This window comes from Nyctereutes procyonoides, unplaced genomic scaffold (assembly GCF_905146905.1).
Source record: "Nyctereutes procyonoides isolate TBG_1078 unplaced genomic scaffold, NYPRO_anot_genome, whole genome shotgun sequence".
Classification (NCBI taxonomy): domain Eukaryota; kingdom Metazoa; phylum Chordata; class Mammalia; order Carnivora; family Canidae; genus Nyctereutes; species Nyctereutes procyonoides.
This window is the reverse complement of record NW_026575133.1, coordinates 61,660,502-61,686,024: the sequence shown is the minus strand read 5'-3', so window position 1 is coordinate 61,686,024 and position 25,523 is coordinate 61,660,502. Positions and strand designations below refer to the sequence as shown.

Sequence of the window (25,523 nt, the reverse complement as noted above, 5' to 3'; positions counted from 1 at the left end):
TTGATAAACAGAGTCTGTATCAAAGGAAAATGGCAAAAGAGAACTTGGCAAACTCTCTGTTAATCCTGAGAGCAAAGAATTCTGTGTGTGATGTGTCAGCATTTAGCAAGAGAGCAGCCATCATGACCATTATAAGATTAGATACTAAAAAACAACAACAAAAAAAAACCACACATGAAATTAAATATTTACATTTTGGAACCTCCAGAAAGCAGGATAATATTTTCTCAGAAGCTCCTGCTATATGCTTGAAGGAACACAAGTACTGTTTATACTCCACACATATTGGATGCACTATAAAATGACAGATTGGGGACAGGTCAGAGCAAAAATGTGACAGAGGTAGCGCTAAATGGACTTCTGCAAGTCTCTCTGGGACATAACTTTCTTAAAGGAAAATACAACAGCGCTAATTGTACCTAATCACTGTCCCATCATGTTAAATCCAGGCTTGGAACAGATTTCACAAAGTGCTCTAACAACAGGAAGCCAGGCTACAAACATCATCCCTGCATTAGGAAGGATCTGTAGGATTCTCTTTGCTGAAAAATGATAGATGGCCTAAGCAGGCATGTCATTTCCTATTTTGTGCTTTCATTTTTCAGACCAAATTGCACTAAACCACAAAACCATCGTGTGCCCCATGATCGATGTCATTGACCACAATCATTTTGGGTATGAGGCACAAGCTGGGGATGCCATGCGAGGCGCCTTCGACTGGGAAATGTACTACAAAAGAATCCCCATCCCTCCAGAGCTCCAGAGGGCAGATCCCAGCGACCCTTTTGAGTGAGTAGTGGCTGAGGGAGGGGCCATGGGAGAGAGGGCAGGTAATCCATTTCAGACATGTCAACTTGATACCTGTGAGGACAATTATCTCTAATAAAATGGATGAAAACAGGTGGCGACAATATCCACACCTTGGAGAAAAGTCAGACCTACAAGTTGTAGCAAATTACAAGCTGCGCTGAATACATGGATCACCCCTTGTCAAACTTTGCTAGGCATCAGACGAAGTGTGCCTCTATGAGACTCAGGAAAATGCAGAGTTCACTGAAAATGCGTATTCCCTATGTAGATACTCTCCCAGAATCCTCTCCTTCTCTTCAGTTCTATTCTTTTGCCTTTTCCCTAAAGAATCATTTAAATTAACTATTTTACTTCATGTTTATTGGAAAATTATATAAATACGCAGCAGTGTTTAAGCCTCTGTTTACACTCTGTTGGGAATTAAAAGGGAAAGCAGTCCTTTTGAGTAGGTGCTCTCATACCTTAAACTTGGGCAATTCGATCAAAATGATATATCCAATGTAATCATTGATAACCTGCCATTAATTTAAGTTCTATATAGATAAGAATCTCCAATAATCTATTGGTTTCTACAAAGTTAAGTCCTTTTTTTTCCAGTGTGGACATGAGAATTATGCATGTCAAGAAAAAGAAAAATATATATATATATTTGTCTTACTTTGGCCAACTCTTAGGACCATAAATGGTGAATGGTTAACTTTGTTCAAAAGTTAGCCCAGAGACTGCCCAAGGCATACTATGATCTATTTCTCAGACTGTACCCTTTCGATCATATTAAAATTGTCACAACTTTAAAACTGTTATATATGTTTTCTCAGGACAAGAAAAATGTCTGTGATTGAACCTTTGCATACTTTCTAAAGGTCTGTTTAAAATGTGTTAAAATCAATATTGTCTTTTCATTAATAATATGGCCAGTAACAGTTTCGGTGGAGAAGCTCCCAAGCATAAAAACCACTTCTGTAACATTAACCCTTTAAACTACAAAAAATAAATTATAAACATCGGGAAAATGTTTCTTGCAATTCTAGTCTCTAGAGAGATAAACTCTCAGGAAAGCTGAGGGGATTTCTGAAAACAGTAGCCTGATAGAAAGGGAGACATAAATGATTTCTTTTGTAATATGAAGCACGCCTATCAAGTATCCAGAATTTCTGAAGGCCTCATCATACTCTGAAATTGCTGGAGAGTTTTTTGAGAAGAAATTATAAACTCCCATTGTTTCTCTTTCAAATGCTTTGGCCAAGATTTCAAGGACATTCAAAACTACTAGAAAAGGTCTTTAGAGATGGAGTTTCCAGTAAGCATTTGAAGAGGGCTGGAGAGATGTTCATTGGGCTTTCCTGAAGTTAGCCATCCAAAAACCTTGGCAACAGAGCTTATGGGAAGGATTTAAAGCCAGGTTGAGGTTTGGAGGAGGATACTACAGGACCCTAAATATGGTGAAACTGCCATTGGATGGCAGCTGACTGGGGAAAACCATAGTCTGATTTCTGCTCCCTGAGGCTGCCATGTTTCAGGGCTAGTATTCACTGAAGATGATTTTCCAAATACTCTAATAGTGACTGGCTTATAATTACCTTTTACTTTGATTCCACTGCAGTAGCTGAGTGGGGCTCCTGCTTTGGCCAGAAACTGGTTCACAATGCCTACCAAGGGAATCTGAGTTGGGGAAAATTATGAAAGTATACTCAGTCCCTGCACTGACAGTTGAAATGTTTTGTCAGGCAGACCCTGGCTGTGGCTATCACCCTATCAGGCACCTTGCTTAACCCCAGAGCTTGCAGAGTTGGTGACTTTCAGAATTAAATTACCTCTTGTTCCTGTCACCTACTTCGGCAGATGCTTTCCGTCAAAGATTGCATTTGTCTCTTGAATACTACTGCTTTTCTGGTTTTTAAGTCCCTTTGATTCCTAGGAATGTGGACACTTTAGCCTTTTGTAATAAATGTAGCTTCCAAGAGATGTCCACTTTGATCTTAAAAATTGCATTTGCCTTTCTGATAATAAAAGAATGGTTACCCAAGCAGCTATGAACAGTGTATCAGCAATTCCATTATCTCCATAGTCACCTGTATGTGTTCATAAACAGGCAGACGTGCTTTAGGCTAAAACTTGCTTCTCTAGTTGCAAAGCTTTAAGATACACAGAGTGAACGCAGTCTATATAAATATCTCTCTCATGGACTTTCATGCTTCAAGTGGCTTCTACAAGGGGTGTGTGATTTTCTATGGGAGGCGGGGAGAGGAGGCTAAAAAGACAAGAAGAAAGAAAGTGAAGAGGAATATGAAAATGCATCTCAAGCCCCAGGACTTTCCATGCAATATATGTGCAAACTTTATCTTTTTGCAACAAGTTTATCAAATGTCCGAAGGGGCAAGATCTTCATTTTCTCATTTATTCTGCCATTATTGAGTTTCTGGCTGTATTGACTATAATAGCGGGTTTTCTTAATCTGCAAATCCTGTGAAATTAGTGGGGCACGAACAGTAATTATTAATGAACTGAATTGATAATTTCAGGGTATTATACTAATGCATCTGTGTTATTTCTCAAATATTTGGCTTAAGTTACAATGCATATATGGGTCAGGGTATAAACTGCATTCCTCAATATAGGTTACATGGTTGAAAGAGTTCAAAATCTATCAACTTCCTAAAATGGGAATCAAGACCTTCAACAATCTGCCTAGGAGGGGAAAGGGGAACTTGCAGATAACTTGGAACACAAGAAAAGATTTATTTACATTTGCAAAGGGATATGGTTTTCAGACAAACTGCTCCTAGAATATGAGAGAAAACACAATATTCGTAGTTCAAATTCTATAAAATCCACGGATAACAAGAATTTCCTAAAAGCATTACATCATGATATAAGCCATCAGAAAAAGCGAGTACTGCATTTTTTTTTTCAGAAGACAAGAATGTTTTTCAGATGTATTCAATCCAATTAGAATTGTTATTGCCATATGATAATTCGGGCACTTAGTAATGTAAGCTTTTTCTGCATGACAAAACACAATATGCTCCTTTAGTTCATGATGACAAAGAGGAAGATGTTCATTTGCTTTCTGACCACTAACTTACTTCTCCAATCTTATCTCAGGATCTAAAAGTTTAGAAAAGACCAAGAAGAAATTATCTTATACGATTTCCCTTTAATATAAGCAACCACTAGACAATGTCCAAGAAAGGTGACTGGCCTCTTTTTGGACTTGTGAGGAAAGTAGTATTTGCTACCTCAAAAGATGGTACATTCCATTAGACCAATGGACAGAAACTTTTTCCCTTATACTAGGGAATCCGCTTCCCTAATCCCAAATTGTCCTATTTAAGATACAAGGAATGTCTAATTCCTCTTTGTTGATAGAGCTGTTAAAAGGATTTTAAAACAGCTGATATGCTTATTCCTCCAAGGGGGAAAAAAAAGGAACCTCTTTTCCTTTTCTGGGCTCAATACCTCCATGCCTTTCAGGTACTCCACAATCCTGTGAAAGTTCATGCTCATTGATGTAAATGTTCAACATAGGTCAATTCACTTTACTACTGTAGTCTCATCCCCATTTCCCCAACTTGTTCACATGGATAGCATGAAATAGTCCATTTATTGTTATCAGGGACTCAGGCCCTAAGGTATGAGTCTGTCAATCATAGAAATAAAGTTAATTTCTAGGGAATTTGCACTCCTAGATATCATGCTTCCTTTTGCCTAAGTTCTCAAGATCAATTCAGCAGCCCATTCAATTTTCAACTTTGTTGTATTTTCAGAATCCACCTATCTCCTGTCATTGATTTGCAGATAAATTACCTTCATCCGGTCAGTCTTCCTCAGGCAGATCTTCACGATTCCTCAAGGACTTCTAAAACTTGGAGTTTTAGTCATCATGAATGGAACTCCTATATGTGGTCATTAGAGAGGATGCACATTCTCTATTGTCTACCCGTATATATCATCAATTTCCAAAATTTAAAGAATAAGGATATCTACACCTGAGGGGAGAATAACTTTACAGGCTACAAATGCCCATTTATTGTCTCAGAAACCCCTATGTCCACAGACACATCATTTTGAATGCAGTGACTCCTCATCTAGGCCAGTTCCTAACCTAGAAATACCTCAAGGCATGAGCAGTAATGCTCTTAGCAGGGTGTGAGAACAGCTGAGATCTACTTGGTGCTCTGCTCAGAAGACCATGGAGTCAGGTTTGTGTTGACTAGCAGGAAGAAGAAGGGGTTCTTTCAACTTTGGTGGGCACAAAAGCTTCACTTTATTAATACAAAGAAGAGAACAATTGACAATGAAGTTACTTGTTGCCTGGAGTAAACAACTAGTTTTGTCAGATTTTAAGGATTGCCTTGATTAACATTCAAAATGTTAACATATCCCTTGGGTAAATTCCAATGGGGATTTAGTAGCACCTTAGTTTACTCAGAATTTGAAAGTAAAGATAATCTCTTTTACTCAAAGCTTTTTCCACGTGGGTTTTGATCAAATATTGGTCACCCTGAATTGAATCAAAATTAGTAAGGAATAAAACTGTCTCCCCATGGAAAAAGGAACTGGTCAAATCATGAACTTACTATATAGGATGTAAAGAAAGAAAAGGTGACTTCAAAGGTCTTCTCCACTTTCATCTTGCGAATTGAATCTGATATTGCTCATTTTCCCTTTTTTTCTGTTCAGCCCTTATTGGGCCACTTTAACAGGTGGCCATCTGTTTGGTTGCGTAGGAGAATGTTCTTTCACTCTACTTCTCAAGCTAAATCAATATTCTCATGAATTTTGCTGTGATCTCCAAGTGCATGCTTCCACACTTTGCCCCCTTTCCTCAAAAACTCAAATTGATGCCCACAATCTACCACAGGCCTCAACATCCAAACAGATAATTCTCTATGAATGAGGTTTTAAAATTGTACTCTCAAACTTTTAAGGGGATTAGGTTGAAAAATACATTCATCAATTTAGTCTAGTGATGAATTCCAGGAGTGAAATAGGACTTTAGCTTTCCAAAACCTTGCTTGAACTTCACATTATTCCAGAAAACAATTTATCTAGCCAAATAACATGTCTCAATAAGCCTATGCAATATGCAATACAAAACCTAACATTAGTCTAGCGTTTCACACTATGTAAAGCACTTCATCACATTATCTAATTGATCCCTTATAATATCTGTGGCACAGGAAAAAGTAGCTATTGTTATTTTTCCGATTCTGCAAATAAACAGACAGTGAAAAAAATTAACTAATAAGAGGCAACTTCAGGACTTCAATCGACATCTTCATTGATTCATTCAGATCTCAAATTTTGGGTTTAATCAATCTCATAGGATTCAAATCAATGCTTTCTTTCATTCATTCAGAGTTTAAATCCTAGAGGTAATCAATACTTTTCCTCTCCTTTGCAGAGAAACTTAAGCACCCATTAAGTGAAATAGTTTTATCAATTAATGTCTCATAGTGAGCCTGTAATGAGAGCAAGAAAAGAACCAGATTGCCTCATTGCTCGTACTGTGTTCTTATCGGTAGACCGAACTAGAGCTGGTAGGTTGAAAATGTCAGCTTTCAGTTTCTTCCTAATGAAGGGAAATGTCAACAATGCCAGCTTCTGATCTGTTTATAACAAGATCTAATTCAATATTTGACAACCGCAAAAGGACAAAATGTTTAGGGGAAAATCCTGCCAAATTCCTAACTGGTGTCCTAACTACAGAGGGTGAGAATAAAGGAACAGAAATGGCTCAAGGGTCTTAAAAACTAATCAAAACATTGAATAAAATCGATCTTCCTCAAAAGCCCCAAATGAAATCCCACTGAAGACTTTTTTTCTTAAACAGGAAGTAAAATACTGTTTCACAGCAAACTTGTTAATTACCGGTCTCTCCCATCTGAAGACCCCTCCTCATGGCTTGCTGTCTCTGGGCTCTTCGGCTGCCCTAGTCCTGGATTTCTGGGGGAATCACCAACTATAAACAATTCTCACTAATGGATCACGAGAATACTTCTCCCTTCTCAGGTCTGCTCCCCAGAAAATGATTTCCTTGCCTCCTTCTCCATTGGGAATGATCTTTACCGAAGGAAGATGCTCCCTACTATTTTCTTCTATCTTCAGCATCCAGAGAAATATTAGCAAATTAATTCCTAACTTAACAATCACTGCCATTATTCTAGCGGTGCAGTCCTGTTCTTTCCTTTACCCTGCTCTCTTGAGATTGCAGGGTTTTTGAGGCAACTCTGGCTTTTTGGTGCCCTCTTTCTGGTTTCTAAGCATGGGTTTGGACTTTTGAAACTTTTGTTTCTACCATTGCTCCTGTGAAGAGTTATTTAATGACAGGAGACCTAGAAGGTCTTACTATTTTGAAAGGAAGTGAAACTTAGTCCTTCATCCTGAGAGAGATTTTTATCCCTGTTTACCAGTTGCCCAGGACTGTGGTCCCAGTGGGACCCTGGGTCACCCTACTCTTCTCTACCCAAACCTTGCCAAGCCTGTTCTAACTAGCTCCCATCCTTTTCTATGGTAACATAATCTCTTTAACCTTGGACTTCCCATTCTTTTTTTTAAACATTTTATTTATTTATTCATGAGAGACATAGAGAGAGAGGCAGACATAGGCAGAAGGAGAAGCAGGCTCCCCACGACTTGATCCCAGGACCCCGGGATTACAACCTGAGCCAAAGGCAGACACTCAACCACTGAACCACCCAGGTGCCCCTGGACTTCCAACTCTTATTCTTGGTCTTGCTTCACTACTGCCAGGTTAGTTAGCCCCTTTGTCGCCAGACTTGAGACTGAATTTCTCATTTCATGCACCCCCGGGCAGAATCAGCCAATCACCTCCAGACCTCCAGGGCCATCCAACAGTTACCAGTAAACCTGCACCACTTAAGAATTAGCAATGGCTTTCTATGTGTCAAAGAACTGTGGAGCTCACAATGGGTTGTCCATTTACCAATTCTTTTGACCATGAACCACTTTCCTGTGCTTCCCAAACAGGTGTCCTCAGTCCATGTTTCCATCTCATGTGTGATAACTGTTTTCCATGTCCTTCCCCCCACTTCCCAAGATGTGACGTGATTCTACCTGCATTCACTCCTTATCTGGATTATTTTATGGGTTCTATGCTCTGTGATATAATTACACTCTGACCAGATCTCCTGTTTGTGAAACCCCAGCTGTCTCTCACCAAACTTCTACTAGCATTTACCTGAGGAGAAAACCTTCATGAACTTGTGAAAGTATTGTCACAGCCTCCTTTCTAGTAGTCAAGGTTCAGCCATACTTATTCTTCCCATGACAACCTCACACCAGAGTGTGGCAAAACTGAACAGAACCCTCTTTCATCACCCAACTCTCTCCTCTCCTAGCAAACAGGAATATAGACTCAAGGCTTGCATACCGTCAGCTTTATTTTCTTACCTGAGGCTTCCCTGCTGAAATACTTGCTCCAGCTCTGCTGTCTTCTTCACTTCCTCCTCCAAGCAACCCCTCCTCTTTTCAGCTCTATTTATTGCTAATACAGGTACTAGAATGGAAACTCCGTGAGGATAGGGAGGACTATTTTGTTCAATTTATTCAGCCCTGCATCACTAGTACCTAGTTCCCACTCATAACAGGCACTCAGTAAGTATTTATTGAGTGGATGAAATAAATATTAAGTTCAGGAGAGGAAATGATCCAACAAGGCTGTGTGTATTTGAAGAAGAGGTGAACTTTTCAGAAAAAGCAGCTAAGGAAATGCTATGGCACAGTATTTGCTAAACACAATATTCATAGGGTTTCACCACACAGACTCATTTGAATACAATGGAAATTCTTACAGGGGAGTGATAGAAAGTAAAAATAAATAAATACATTCTGGTTGAAACCAATCTTCAGAAGGATTTTGTTCTGCACATAGAAAAAAGAGAGATGGTAAAGGAATGCTTTAGGAAAAGCTATCTGGAAGCAGAAGACCTTCCTGGAATAACATATTATAAATAACACAATCATTTTTAAAACCACAATAAAGAAAGTAACAAAATCTTTAACAAAGAGGCAAATTCTCAATAGAGTAATGATATTAACCTTTCAGTTCTATTTCTAACAAATACCAAGAGTCTATAAGATCTTGAGCTAATAAAGCCTGAGTGGCTCAGTAGGTTAAGCATCTGGACTCTTGATCTCACTTTGGGTCTTGATCTGAGGAGTTGTGAGTTAAGCCCAATGTTGGGCTCCATGGAGCCTATTTAAAAACAAAAATCTCAGGCTGTCTAGATTCTGGGCAACATCTACAGCCCATGGGAGCAGTGCACTATGAAGGAGCTGCCAGAAAGGCTATGCTTGAGTGCAGGGCTGGAGGGACCAGTGGACTTGGTGAAGATTATGGTCTTAGAGGGTAGATAAGCATAACAAGCTTGGACAACAGGTACAGATCTGAAGGTCTAGGTAAAAAATAAATCTTTACATGGGGTGTTCAGAGGAAGCCTTGAATGTTTATATGGAAAGAAATGATGAATTGTAAAATCTGTGTCCAGGAGTCAGATGACCATGGCTTCATGATGCTGAGATGACATTGGGCCTGAGCAAAGAATCAGAGGAGAGAAGGGTTTATGACTTGACCAAAGAGCTGGACAGTAGGCAACTGAAAAACTCTAGTCCTAAACTCTCTATATGGAAATAGAACACATTTGGCTGCAAGGGCTATCGGTCTGAACCCAATTCCATTATATATATCACTATTATTATCTTATATTACTATTTTATATTTTTACAATGATTATGTTATAATTATGATGGTTATATTGCCATCATATATACAATTACAATTACATAAGTTTTGCTTATAAATCACTTCAAATTGTTTTTCAAAGAGAATGCATAGATATGAATCGTAGGAGCAAAAGAAAAGAGACAAAGCCTGGCTTTGAGTCTCTGCTGATGTCTTCTGAGGTGGGTAGTCTTCATCCAGATCACATGCAGTGGTAAGTGAATGTCTCAGTCCAATCAGGTTGCTATAAACAAAATATCGCACATTGAGTGGTTTATAAACAACAGAAATTTAGTTCTCACAGTTATAGAGACTGAGAAGTCCAAGATCAAGGCACTGGAAGATTTGGTGGTGGTGGGAGGCCTCTTCCCAGTTCACCGTGGTGTTGGGAGGGATCCCTCTCCTCCAGCAGAAGGGGCAAGGGAGCTTTCTGGTGCCTTTTTCTTAAGGGTGCTAATCCCATTCATGAGGGCTTCATCCTCATGATCTAATCACCTCCCAAGCTCCCTGCCTCTAAACACCATTGCATTGGGGGGCTAGGTTTCATATGAATTGGGGGGGGGACACAAATATTCAGTCCACAGCAGTGAGACTGTGCTCAGAGCAGAGTCATACATACAACTGAAAAGATTCAGAAATGAGGCAATTCCTATCTCAATTCTCTAAGAAAGTTAGAGCAAAAATAAAATAGAGTAATGCATATACTCTCCTTGAGTCATATTAGAAAAGTAATATAATTTTATTTGCTTACCTGTAACTGAAATAGTTGGTCTTTATTGTTTGGTGTTCCAATTATCTATTTGTTGCCCAGGAGCAGTACCTAGAGTGAGGCCACATTCATGGAGGTCATGTTCACTGGTTTTAATCAAGACCATCATTCTTCCCATCGAAGAAATAATCAGAAAATGGTCATAATGCCAAATGGCAGGGATAATATTTGGAGTTTTGTTTGGTTGGTTGGTTTTGGTTTGGGGGTTTTGGGTTTTTTTTAATCTAATATTTCTTGGGTAGATCCATCCGGAACTATGTTAAGGAGGAGAGAATGTCTGTTTTTGTTTCTTGGAGTGCTAGTAAAAATTGGACAAAATGAACTTTGAGAAAGGGAGATTACATAGCATAACTCACTGGAAAGGCAGTGACCCAGCCACCTGTCAGGATGGAAGGCCTCATGCTGGCTGGGTGGTGATGAGCCAAGGTCTTCAAGCTATAGTCTCTCACCCAAAAGTGACCTGGAGGACACCTTCCAGGTCAAACCCTCTTCAGTTATGGAACTCTGTGGCAACACCAAGATGTCTGTTGTTTACATTTCTTCATCCCACGTTTTGGCTTGTTCTTCCATCAGTGGGAGCAAGAATGGAAGACAAAGAGTGAACTTGGCCTAAATCTGGCTTATGGAATCAGCTGAACCAGCGCAGTGGAGCAGAAGATTCACAAGGCCAGACAAGTTTCCAGGCTGCACCAGCCTGGGAGGAAAACTTATCCAGGGCTTTCAGAAGTGGTACACAAAGGAAGAAATTGAGCAAAGAAAGACAAGTTAGAAGTTAAATGAGACCCCCTAAAAAAGAATTTCATCATTAGCCAGAAAAGAGGAAGCTGGCCTGAATGACGTAAGTGGAAGCTAACAGTGAAGGGCAAGGCAGGGTGTGACCAGCAAGAGTAAGTTGGGGTCCATGCTTCCATAATGCCAACGTGGGAGCAGGCAATAGACATCCTATCTCTCTCCAACTCCACAAGTTTAAAAGTTAGAGAAGAAAACAGACCTGCCAAGTATTTTTCATTTGGTTAACACCACCCCAAGAATTAAATTTGTATTTTGTATAGTAATAAAAATCAGCATCTGGACAATAATTCTAGCTTATAGGACAGGTCTCGAACATACAGTCACAACTCAAATGCAGGAAAGTGTAACCTTCATCTCTATAACGGAACCCAACAGAGCTGCCGAGCCCTGCTTCCATGAGAGTGAGCAGGTCTGCTCCTGGCACATGCAGGGCCCAGGCCAAGAGTACAAGCAAAGGCCTAGGTGGCTTATGTCTAAACGTTTAGAAGTTATGCATCAAACTAGCACCCTACTGAATTTTGTTCTATCCTACTATCTTGATAAATAAACCCACAAATCAACCTGGAGGGCCAGATGTGTGTAGAATTCCTCTGTGAAGTTCTACGGGTTGTTACAGCAGTCTGCGGCCATATAGCCGCACGTGGCTGACCTCTTTCTCATTCAGCTTGTTCTGCCTGCATCTTGACAGCCTGTGGGGACATACGGGCTGAAGCCCACATGTGTTATTCCATCCACAAAAATAGCCATCCTTTGGGCACCCCTCAGGTTGAAGCATAAACTCCAAGCCACAGATGGGGATCAAAGGAGATGTCACAGGCCTTAGAAGCAGGCTTGGAATGCTTTGTAAAAAGAAAAATGCAAACTCCCGTACATAGTTTATAAGAGGTTTGTAGGGGGTACATCTCTTAGCCTCAGGGGTGACCCATCCCGTCGGGGGGAAACATTCAAAGTTGTTCAGAGCATGGTCTCTCCTTACTGGGTCTGAGGTCACTGGACAGCAGTGAGCCCTTGATCTCACCAAGAAGATACCTTCTGATCCAGAATTTGGTCTCTTTCAGGTAGTTCCCAGTCAATTCTCAATTCAGACCCAGTCCATCCAAAATCTAAGTCCATATGAGGATTGTTTTTCTTTCCAAATTGCTCAGCTCAGATTTCTTCTAGTCTCCTTCTCCCTGGGATGGCATCCTGGGACTAGGGATTGTCATGATAGGGGACATGGGCTCTCTAAAGTTTTGTATTTTTTGCCAGCTTCCTCTGGATTCAGATTGCATGTAGCAGATCTTTAAAAAGAGGCCTTTGTCCTCACTGAATACCTTGCTACAGTGTCCACTGCTGTCACATCTCTGTCTTGTCTCTTGGCATGGTATGACCACCCTCCCTTTGACTTGGCCTTATCTAAGTTCTAAGATTTCATTAAATACTAGTCCTGGAGACCCAGTTGCATGCTCTAACTGATCCCTAGCTTTGGTTCGTTCAGCCCCAAACCTCAGAGATGGGTTCTTTCCCTTCATCGTGTCTATCTTGTCAGCTGTTCTGGATTTCAAGTCTCATTTATGTACCTCTTGGCCCTTTCCCAGACAGACAAGAAGAACATCTGGCTGTCCTCCACACATATATAGGCTACGGGGACCTAGAAGGCCCTATCTCATGCCCCAAATCTAACTAACCACATCATACCACCCATTCATGCTAATAAGCTGCCTCGTGTTGGTCCAGGACCCCTCTTCTAGCTTCCAGTAGCCTCCTGCATTCCTTGTCTTGGGGACATATCATGCCAATCCTCCAACTTCAGTGATGTTCTCCTACGTGTCTTCACAATGTCTTCCTCTGTATGTGTATTAGATGAAACGTAGGGAAGAAAAGTTACAAGATAAGAGAGGCGAATGCAGAGATCTACCACCCAACCAAAAGCATTGTGGAAGCAGGGAGAACAGATGGAGAGAAGGAGAGAAACAGGGCTCTGTCCACAAGGTCAGCAAAGAGCATGTCTATGCATCTGGCTGTGTCCTTAACCACTTCACACAGTAGTTGCTGATAGTGAGAGGTGCTAAATGAGTATTTGTTGGGTGAAGAAATGAGTAGAAAGTATTTACGGGAATACTTTGGTCTGATGAATATTTTTTAACAGTTTTATTTTAAAAATTCCGTAGAAGTTCTGGATAACTAAACAACTCTGAGAAACTAAATTAAAGAAATCTAATTCCATAAACTATGCTGAGCCTAAAAAATCAACTAACTTTGGGAGGCTGAAACAACTCCTTGAAAGACACATGCTCCAGTAAAGATTATGTAAGTCCAGAACTTCTTACACACATTCAAATAAATTCCACAGAAAGACCATTAGACATCAATAACCCAGATAATTTGACCTTAACTAAGGTGATATAGTGAGTTAAATATAGAGACAAGATATTTATTAAGACTACTCATTTAATAAAATGGTTAAGAGAGAATTTTAACTAAAGATCCTCTTTTGGTTTATATTTTCAAGTGCAAAATATAAAGGAATTCTTGTATAATGAAGGCTAAATTTTCCTAACTGAGAAAATATATAAGAATGATTGGCATTGAAAAGACGACTGATAGATCAAATCTTTAGAAACATCCTATCTTTTCAATTTGAAATTATTGTAGAAATCTAAACCAGAATGAGACTCCCGTAGCTGTAATGCTAAAGTGAGCCTAAAATAGTCAAAACTGCAGTTGGCACAGGTTATTGTTTGTGTTATGCTGCCACCTGCTGGAAAGAAAGGTAAATTGTTTTAAAAGCCTCAAGGAAAGGTCAAAATCCAGGGCTTTGTAAAGGAACTTTTGACTCTTAAATTAAAGGTACTGCACCCCACAAATCAAGACACATAACCTCCAGGCCGAATGTGTAAAGTGTCCCAAGTTGAAGAAAGATAAAATAAACCCTGATTGTAAAATCATCAGGCAGCCACATTGTGGCATTATTTACAGGTGACAAAATCTTTCTGATTATCTCGTCTCACAGAGTTCTCCTGAAAGAACAGAGGGACAGAAAAAAGGTAGATCCCAGAGATAAACAGCTGGCATGAGAGTTAGAAAACAAGACTGTGAATCAAAAGGCCTGGGTTCATTGATTTGCCATATGATTAACGAGAATCTGCTGTGCAAGCCTGGGGGCTGCAGTTGATCTAGAACTCCAGCGTGATAAGAGAAAATTGAAGCCTTGTCTCTGCTCTCCCTGTCTGTCCCCTGATGAAGACAGGGACATAAACAAACACCTGCAAGCATGGTGATTCATCCTAAAGTGGATGCTTGTGCCAACTACTTGGAGTTTATCTGCCAAAAGGGACGGGGGCCAAGAAAAATCAGAGGGGGTAAGCTCCGAGTGGCACCTCTGAAAGATCAGCGCCCAAAGAAGAAGGTGGTAGGAAAGAGTTAGGGAAAGCAGGAGAACAACAGACTTCCCCAGAAAGGACACTGAAAAGCACTAGGGAGAAACAGATGGAAAGAGGAGGGACAGACTCCAGTCAGTCATGAAGGGCCAAGAGGAGCCATCACAGGCTTTAAGCATGGCCAGACCTCAGGTTGGCCATTTCCTTAATTTGTAATCTCTGAAAATTACTTGTCTAGACCTGATCAATAAAACACAAGAATATTGACCTTGATGGTTGCTGAGGTCCTAAAGCCATTGCACTGAGGTACAATTCTGAGCACAAAAGAAAAGTCTAAAGTGATGTGAGGTTGTCTCCAAGAAACTGTTCGCCTCTGAATGAGGATATACCTATCAGAGGAAATGTTACTATATCCCATCTCCCAAACTATAGGACTCCTAGGAAAACCCAAGCAAAGATTTAAAAAGTTATTAATCATCACTACAAAAATGGCTTTTGTCATCTGTTGAGCCAGTTCTTCAGTAATGGCCAGTTAATGGCCTAGATTTTTTTTTTTATCTTAGACCTCACAACAGTCTTTTAGCTAATAATTCTTATCATCTTCATTTAACTGACAAGAAAATGGTGGCTTGTGCAAGTTGAGTGACTTGCTCAGGGTCACACAATTAAGTGGCAGCAGCGGGATTCACATCTAGATCTGATACCACTCCAGCATAGCAGAGCGACTCCCAGATGCCTCAGTATTTCTCTACAACACAAAAGCAGTAATGCTAAAATCCGCCTGTTTCACTGTGTGGGAATAGTGGGAAGTTCATTATTTGCTCCCGGGTCTTCAACAACGTGAACCTGGGATTTTAAACAAAGATCGAATAAAGTTCCACTGATGTGCCTTTCCTGTATCACTAGCTTGCTGAAATATTTTAAATTGGACTATCCTAATGCTTTTGAGGCTCTAAAGGGCTTTTTAGTTTAACATTTTTTACTATCTCTACCAGTTACAAACCCCGATTTAATGGTCTGTATCTGTGATAAAGCTTAAATTACTACCATTCTCCACAAAGAAGTGTGACTCTAAGAAACAGGCTTAAAAATGCCTCTCTGAAGAGTCTACATTTGCTGAGCAGAACTAACTCCGGGCCAGTCCGTGGGAGGCTGGCCTCCTCAGCCAGCGTGTAACTCAGACCCAGGATTAGACAACGGCCTCTCCGTGATGTGCTTCCATCCTACCAGTTCTGCTCCCAGCGCTGGGTGATGGTGTGGGTGGGTGCTGAGAGTGGGACTTTGTCTCGGCCTTGTTTCCATAGAAACCATACCTTATCAGATCTCTTCAAGGAGAGAGGATAAGATCACCCCTTAGCTGGGATGTTAAGGAAGCACTTCCTATTCCCTATTCCTCTCCCACATCCTATTTCTTCATTCCCACACCTGCCAAATAACCGCCTATACCCTGGCTGAGGAAACCCCAAGTGTTCCTTGAAGCACCCAGCCTGTGCCACTCATCAAAGGTCTATTACTTCAGTACAGGTTCACCTTTCTCCTCTTCCATGAAAATTCCCATTCCTTTAATATGATAACACTGGGGCACCTGGGTGGCTCAGTGGTTAAGCATCTGCCTTCAGCTTACAGTGTGATCCCGGGCTCCTGGGATCGAATCCCACATCGGACTCCCTGCAGGGAGCCTGTTTCTCCCTCTGCCTGTGTCTCTGCCTGTCTCTCTGTGTCTCTCATGAATAAATAAATAAAATCATAATAATAATATGATAACACTAATCAGGGTATTTGATGTTAAATTTTTTTGTTGTTTAAACTAATCCATACTAAAATATGCATCTCTAAAGGTACCTTTTACTTCTAGAACCTGGATGCTTGATTACCCAAGTGAATCCCTCTGAACTCATTAGGAGATATAGAGAGGATATGTATGATTCTGTAGGTGTCTTCCTCAAGACACCAAGATTTTTTTTTCAAATACTGCCAAATGAAATGCCATGATACTACTTAAAAATAATATTCAAAGTATGGTTGCTACTATTAATAATGACGCTTTACATTTGCCTAGCCATTTACAGTTTACAAAATAATTTCATATGTGTTACAATATCCACTTTACATGCAAGGAAAGAGGTAATTAATGTCTTGTTCAAAGTCACACGGTCAACAGAAGCATAACCCAGAACTTTAAACTCGAAGCTTTTTCCATCCATGAGAAATGCTACTTAACAAGTGTTCTAAAAAGAAAACCAAAGATTTAGATGGTGAAATATGTTGCTCAAAACCAGGAAACTTTGGGCTGCTTCCAAAGTTACCTTCTAACCAACTTGGCAACCTGTGTGCTTAGCTCAGGACCTTTCCATTCCAAGTGACCAAAACTCTGCTCAGACCAGTCTCAGTAGAAAGGGGACTCCATGAACCCATAAATCCCAGTTGTGGGAAAGGCAAGTGTCTCACTTCTACAATAGCTCGACCCGGGGCTTGAACACCATCTGGACTCACTTCTGTCTCTGGTCTCTGCTTCTCTCCTCCATGTGGCTTCAATTTCCCAGGCTGCCAGACACCAGGGAACGGTAGCCACAGATAGGGCTTATCTCACCACCTTACAAAAGACATGACTTGTCCCAGCCTGGATCATGGTTGCTCCTGACCCAAGCATTGCTGGCAGAGAGGATTGGCAGCCTCACAGAACCGCGTGTGTGCTTGTGTGTGGTAGGGTGTTACTCATTAGGCCAGGGGTGTTCTTCTGGACTGACACAGTAACAAATGTTTGTTATGCTGCATAATCAGGTTCTAAGCTGGATATTGTATCAAGTTCATCAATAGGTGGATTTTTAAAAATGTGAAATGCCCAACATTTCCTCTTCTTCATATTCTGGAAATCCTAGGTTCACAGTTTGTAGGAAAACCGTAATTTAAGGGAGAAATTATCATTTGTCATGTCATGATGCCCATTTGTCATTCTGAAGACACCGCTGTCACTAGGTACCAGAGAAACCTTAAGTTGAAGAGAAACTAGAGGAGGCATCTTTTCTTGTCACTCATCTGTGTTCCAGACACAATAGGCTAAGGACACTGGAACAGATGAAATCTGCCATCGTGGTCTGAGAATTGCATTCAGCAGCCCCTGTCCTCCTGGCTTTCATCCCCTGCCTCCCTGGCCCTAGGCTCCTCATTCTCTCACACTTGAGCCACATCAAGATGAGTCAGAAGGATTGAGTTGACCAGGTACTGTCATTTAGAATTAGTGTATAGTCATTCTCTCCCCTGAAGAAGAGCTCCAATAGCCCATTCAGCAGTAACAGAATGTTATAAAGGACTTTTCTGCTATCTTGGAATTATAGTTAAAGCCTCAAAACTGGAGACTTTGTTTACTTATCAGTGGATCAAAAAAGCTTGTTCTTGCCACAGAGAGATGCTAAATATCTATGAGAGATGGGAAGAGTCTGCTTTTCCAGCCCCCAACTTAAGAGAAAAGGACCGCAGGGGACCCCTTGAAGGCTTTGAGGAAAGGTATTACCCTCTCTTAGATCGTGCCGGGTTATAGAAAAGCATCTGCCCCCTCTGGGTTACCTCTGGATTAGACAGTGAAAGCATTTCCAGGAGAGTGTCACTTGGCCCGGGAGCATAGAGGCACACGTAAAGACAGGCTGGTGTCTGGTGTTGCGTGGAGCTGTGCAGTGGCTGGAGGGCAGATGGAGCTGCCTGTGATAGCAGGGTGAGAAGGGACAAGCCTGTGCTTTTGCTACTTTTGCCATTTGTCAGGACAAGGATCGGGAGATCTCACATGGGTTATATGGATAAAGAAGCAGGCTTACAATTCCTTTGAAAGTCTCTCCGAGAAAAATGCCTGCCACGAAAAGAAAGAGTGGGCTGCACTTCCAAGGCAGGAGTTAAGGGAGGTGGTCCCAAGAGCTCAGCCTGGCATCGGTAGCAGAGCACCCTCGTCCTCATGAGTAACACCCCCTACACGCACACACACATGAACACAAACATGCACATGCATCTGCGAAAGGGCCCGTGTTTGGGCCCCTACCATGGCAGAAGGAACCCAGCAAATAAGAAACCTACAGAAAGTACCAATTACATACCAGCTGGACAGGGCCATTGGCCCTTTTGCTGTGACCCTTTCTTGTCCAGCCCTGGAAGAGCCAGAAGCAAAGTGAAGAGAAAGGTGGAACAGGAAGTATAATGCCTTCTTCATGGCCTGCTCCAGAGCCGCCAGTGAGACCCGTGTGGAGGGTGAAGAAGGGAGAAGCTTGGGGCACCTGGGTGGCTCAGCAGTTGAGCATCTACCTTTGGTTCAGGGTGTGATACCAGGATCCTGCGATCGAGTCCTGCATCGGGCTCCCCGTGGGGAGCCTGCTTCTCCCTCTGCCTCTCTCTCTGTGCCTGTCATGAGTAAATAAATAAAATCTTTAAATGAATAAATGGAAAGGAGAAGCTTTAAAATGAATGAAAAATTGAAGCTTTTATTTCTGATTGAATGAAGATTTTTTTTTTTTCCACCTGAAAAAGAAACTGCCTGAAGATATCTATAGCCAAAGATCTGGGATGTGCTCAAGATGTCAGGGAAGGACAGGGAGGATGACCTGGCAAAAAGTGCTTGAGAGCTGTCATAAAGAGGTTTCCTGATTGCTCATACCAAGTTCACACTGATCGATAAACTGTCTGTGCTGCGTTTCATCTTTAATTATGTAGTGAAAGGCTTTTCTCTGGGTAAAAGAATTTACAGCAGAGTGAGCAGGTGGGAGAAGGATTGATTACTCACAAAATAATATGTGATGACAACTACCTCACATAACCTGGTGCTAGAAAACTCCAGCTGGGGATTGCTGATGCTTGATTTGGGCCTTGGAGGACTAAGGAATCTTGAAAAGGTGGAGAAGGAAGATGAAGCCAGGCTAGCAGTAGGCAATATCATGAGTAGAGTCATGGAGACAGGTCTACACAAAGATCAGTGGCCCAGTAAGATCCGAGTGTTATCTGCATGGGGAATTGTCAGTGCTAAAACCAAAATCATAGTGTGGAGTCCACATATGGTACGTTTAAATCTAATCTTAAAACTTCGGATTTTATTCTTTAAATAAAACCCACAGGAGGTTTTTGAGCAGCAGACTGTGCTATCCTATCTATGTTTTTAGGAAAATCACTCCGGAGACAGGGTACAGAGTCCAGGATAGTTGGAGTCGAAAGAAACTGAATGTCCTTGGATTGACCAAGAGGTGAAGGCAGTGTAATGAGAGACAAAATTATGCCTGTGGCTCTAGAAATAGAAGAAATGAGAGGAAGAGATGAGTTCAAGGTAAGGTAGACAGAATTGATCATGACTTTCCTGAATAGACTTGCCTCCATGAATATATGATTCCATGAATATATGACTTCTACAGAAATCACGGGCAAGCTATGCTCTGCTGACTCCCCCAAGCTCAACTAGGCTAATGATGAGTCAACTCTACCTGATAATGAGGCCTTGGCAGTTGGGGGCCACCATTCCCTTGGGAATAATGGAGTCACCTCTCCTGCCCAGCAATGCCAAGGGCAAAAAACAACTGTCTTCCTCCTCCAGCCCCCAAAAGAATGAGAGAAAGTCTCTACTCCAGCTCCTGGCTACCAGGTAGACAATGGGAGGCTACCCCGCTTCATTTAACATAGCCTTTCAGTATTTCTGCAATGATGGACGGAAAAGAGAAGGCATTGGCATGGATGTTGCTTGTGATAAATTTCCCCTCACCTGGAGAAATGTTTGTGACCACCGCAACCAGAGACACCAATCATGATCTCACAAGCTGTCAGTTTTCATTTCCCTTGCTCACACCCAATACTCTCTGGGTATTCTTACAGAGACTGGGGAAGTTTCTGAAGTATTCTTCAAAAATAAAACTGTGACTTTATGCTGTGCCTTCTCTTAGGCCTGATTATATCGGCCTGTGTTTGGGAAATGACTGTCAGTTACCCTTGCAAAGGCTTCCTATGAGTTGTGGCAGTTCGGTCAAATTAGATACAGAAGCCCAGACATCCTGAAGAGGAGAAAAATCAATGTAAATAAATGTAATTTCTAAATAAAATATGCTTTCACCTAATTGAAAAGTCATTATCAATTAGTCAAATACAATTTTAATCAGACATGAATGATTGAGGAATTCTATATTCAGAGGAAGAACATAGGTTGGCATTTTAAAATTCTCATGTCTCATGCCATTAGCCTTGAAACTCTTTTACCAGGTAACTGAGGTGTGAGTTTTAATTCCCAATATCAAACCAAGAATAAAATTATTTTAATTATGGTCAACTGGGTAAGGCACATTGACGATCTAATTGCTAAGCAGTAATTCTGTATTCTGTCCCTGGGAGACAACACCTGAGCCAAGAACTTCAATAATTCATTAAAGCACTTCCCTGTGCATCAATTAACAAATCATGTGCCTTGATTACTTTACTTAGGGAAAGTTACCCTTGTGAAAAAGACTTTTACCAATCATCAAAACATGAACAAAAAAAAAAAAAAAAGGAAAGAAACCTCTAACCTATTCTACATTTGATTTTCATAGGAAGAGTATAAAATCTTCCAATAGCCCTACTATCTAGAGTACAAATGCCGAAGGCAATAAATGAGATATTTGCAAGGGGTGCAGCCCAACCACCTTTATGCAGAATTATGAGGTGGGTAGGTTTGGAGTGCCTACCTTTCTAATTTTTGTCCTTGAAAATAACTTATTGTAAAGAATTGCTTCAATTTCAAGTATCAAAACTTTTCTGATCCAGGATCACATTTCATCATCTCTATGTCCCCATGTTGCCAAACCAAGTGCTTTGAATACATAGAGCAGATCATAAACTGATGCTTTTTCCATGCCATTTGTAACTTTGACAATCTAGTTATTGTTGTGTTTGTATTGTTTTACCCAAAATACCAAAGTGAAGAAAATATTATGAAAAAGTGAGGAAAAGCAGATGAGTAAATACAAAAATAAGGGTCACTAGATAGAAAAGAAAAACCTCAAAGGAAAAAAAAAAACCTCAAAGAATATTTCTCTACATACACAGGGAAGGCACTTCATAAATATTCATTGGGTGATAAATCTATGAAAGATTAGAGTAAAATAAAAAAAACCAAAAACCTACATTTTTAACTTGGACTCAAAGTTCCTGCCCACACTACCAACAAGGAGCAGCATTCTCTCACTGTGAAATTTAACTCTTCCTGTCCTAATTCTGATAAAGGCAATTCTAAGCAAAGAATTGCTGGATTACTGACAGCTAGAGAAATAGAAATACATAAAGGCCAATCAGCTGATTGAATAACCAAACTTCATGGGCCTTAGTAACTCAAAATAACAAGAAACACTAAGTGTATTCCCCTCCATAATTATTTTCATTATCAAAACTCTTCTTGAGAGGCACCTAGGTAGCTCAGTCGATTAAGCATCAGACTCTTGATTGGAGCTCTGGTCATGATTTCAGGGTCATGGGACTGGGGATCCATGCTTAGTGCAGAGTCTGTTTGGGATGCTCTCTCTCCCTCTCTGTTGCCCCTTGCCCTATACCTACTCTCTCACAATCGCTCCCCCCCCCTCTCTCTCTAAAATAATTACATAAATAAAAATCTTTAAAAAAAAAGCACTCTTCTTGATACTGTAGTTTTAAATGGATTCTAAGGGCCAATGTTGACACCAGAATTGAGTGCAAGGCTAATGTATCTCAGTGCATCTGCACTTTATTATTAATTAATTCTGTATCAACTACTGCCAGGAATGCCTCCAAGACAGGAACTTGACCTAGTAGATATTTGTCAGGATGTGTTTGTGCAGCATGGAAACACACTTCCTATAGTTGGAAATCTCCAAGTGGGGAGCAGGGGACCAGTAGGGGTGGAGGAGAAAGCCCTGAGTTCTGCATCCTCTCCTCCCACTTCCCATAGTGTTACTATGATCTGATTGGGGTCAATCACATTTTTTTTTTGAATCTTGAAATAATGGGTCATAGGCTTAGAGACCAAAGATTATTCATGGTGGCAGTGAAGTCAGGAGCTTGGCAACCTGGCAGCAAGTGTCCAGGGGGCAACATCCAACAAGCAGTGGTGTGATCATGGGAGTGTAGCCCCAGTTGCTGTCCTACAGTGCAGCTGTTCCTGTCAGGGAGCTGGGTCTTGGTCACAACTAAACTCTGTTCTTCTGTTTTCTACACCTGGACAATTCTATTGAGCCACCTGAGATTCTTTTAACAAAAATTTCCAAGTTTCTTTTGCTTACAGCTAAAGTCCTGGTTTGTAAGGAGAATAAAATACAATTTTTAAAAGTATAATTTTCTGGGAAGAGAGGCAGTTTTGAATACAAAAATTAGGCACAACAGTTTAGAAATCCCTGGCTTTTTCTCATATCTCCCTCCTCCCTGCTTACAATATTTTCTTCCAATGTATATAAATAACTCCTATAGCCACCAAAGGCTCTACTAAAATCCTGTTTATGCCTTTGAAAAATATTCTTTGCCAGCCTGATTATAATAAAAAGTATTCATTAAATTTGGGATTTAGAGAAATTTATAGGAAATCAAGTTAACTCCTCACCAGAAGGAATAAATCAGTGTAGGAGGAGAGGAGGAAGAGAAGAATGTGAAATCCAACAAGAAAATCTGTTAATTGGTGGAGGAAAACTTCACTCATTTAGAGTTTGTTTCACTATACATGCTAAGAAAGACCAACTGGCTTTTTTCATTTTGAGAGAGTCACTGCAGATTGGCCAGATAGGTCATAATAGAGAGAATATTACAAATGAAGGTTTATTTTGGCTTTGAGAAAAAGGTGTGAATGCACTGATGTGGGAAGTCTGCAACACATACCCTGTGGGCAACACTCTAAGGTCACAGGTCTAAGCTGAGACATAGCAGCTGTAGCACAGTCATGGCCAGAGTGATGATGCCTGATACTTCATGAAGGATTAAATATTGAAGACTACTATAGAGGTTGCTAATCTAATTCTCAGATGATATTAAAATTATATTATGCCAGTACCTGCATAGAATTCTAAGATACTATGCCTGTATTGTCTGGTACTATGATACTATGACTTTCTGCTAAGAGCTGGATAGCTGAAAAAATAATTCTATCATGTTCTTAGAGCCTTGATTCTCTTCTGAGCCATTGTAGAGGCACAGAATACAGTAAGGAAGACAGCGAAGTGTGCATGTGTTTCATATCTGAGGTATTACTCAAATTTATTTTTGAAAAACTATCTCAATCCAGTTTTTTTAAGATGCTGTGTTCTGATAGATTTGCATCATTCTTAAGGTAGTTTGTGGACTTCAGAATTGATATACATCTAGTCCACATAGGAGATACAATCAAAGCATCAAATGGAAGTTTTACCATGCTTAGCAAATCCTGAAAATACAATACCTATTTCAAAATGTTGAATTACCTTTGAGGCACAGAGAATGGTCTAAACATCAGAAAATTTAAAACTTCTAATCAAAGAAATACTACTCTTTCCTATTTTGAAATAGAAAAGATAATTTCTGGATGTGTAGCAAAAGTTTTTTTGGATGAGACCTGAAGAATAAAGATTCTTTTTTTTTTTAAGATTTTATTTATTTATTCATGAGAGACACACACAGAGAGAGAGAGAGAGAGAGAGAGAGGCAGAGACACAGGCAGAGGGAGAACCAGGCTCCATGTAGGAAGCCCAATGTGGGACTCAATCCCAGGACTCGGGATCATGCCCTGGGCCGAAGGCAGGCGCCAAACAGCTGAGCCACCCAGGGATCCCCATAAAGATTCTTTTTATGTGAACATTTGCAATTTTCAAAATTTTAAACAAAAGACATAATATTGACAGTCGAATTTCTGAAGACCAGCTGTCTATCCTTTATAGGCATTAGCCTAATTCAAGTGTCAGAAGCAGAGGCAAATGCTTCAAAATACCTTCAGATTTTTTAATATTCTCAGCACTAAAAATAAACATCCTCAATAAGCAAGCTATACAACAACCTGTAAAAGTAATCTAAAAGCATCAGAGCGAATATTTCTGTTTGTTTTCTAAAATTCCTCCATTTCTAAAGGGGTGAAAGTATGATTAATAATGTATTTTATTCTTGGAGCGCCTGGTGGCTCAGTCAGTTAAGCATCTGACCATTGATTTTTGGCTCAGGTCATGTTCTCAGGGTTGTGAGATTGAGCCTGACATCGGGTTCTGCACTGAGTGTAGAGCCTGCTTAAGATTGTCTCTTTCTCCCTCTTCCCCTGCCTGCTCTTTCTCTCTCTCTCAAAAAAAAAAAAAAAAATTATCTTATTCGAAAATTTTATTGACCCTTTCAAAGTATCTTCTTCATCAGATGATCATCATATGGAAAGTCTCTACACACTGAGTTCAAATTCATCTTCAAGCTTAGCTTTAAATCCAGTGATTGAATCCATTTGAAGCCCTTATTCTCAGTCATCAAGGTTTATGAGCATTTATCTTCCCCTTCCCCATTGCCCTGCATCATCCAGTAGTTCTCATGTGAAGTAAGCAAAGGAGAAGGATTCTTTTCTATGATCTACTAGTCCTTTCTCTGAATCTTGATTTATGTTCATGGCCATTCATCCATTTCACTTGTCTATTTATCCAATAACATTTACTTAGCAGCTCCTAGGCACTGAACACTATTTTGGGACATGAAAATAATGTAAACACAGGACTTGCCTTCTAGTAGCTTAGAGTCTATTGACTAGTCAGTGAACACAAAATACCACTCCTACAGAGTTGCAGATTACACAAAAATAAAGATGTTTTCAGATACTACAAATATAATATCTCAGAGCCTAGCAAACAAATATTTCTTTGAGAGCCAAAAATCTGTACCATCCAGATCCCACTTCAAGGAAGGACTTGCTGCTTCACCTGTGAGGAGGGCTGTAAGTAGACACCCCTCAGCTCTTGCTCCCTTCAGGGATTGCCCAGGTCATGCCCACCCCAGCGCAGCCCACATCCAACGACTGACAAAAGACATGACCATTTATTCCCATAAATGGTTATTCTGAAACTCAATTTCCAATGTGTGTTAGAAAGGATCAGGGCAC

The 25,523-nt window shown here is 40.5% G+C and overlaps 1 protein-coding gene across 1 annotated transcript in view; it reads left to right on the top strand.

Moving 5' to 3' along the window:
• GALNTL6 (polypeptide N-acetylgalactosaminyltransferase like 6) overlaps positions 1-25,523 on the top strand; it is a 1,153,240-nt gene that overhangs the window by 951,320 nt on the left and 176,397 nt on the right. The window contains exon 8 of the mRNA XM_055299901.1: positions 606-789. Coding sequence (XP_055155876.1) covers positions 606-789 — 184 coding nt within the window. The remainder of the gene's footprint in view (positions 1-605; positions 790-25,523) is intronic.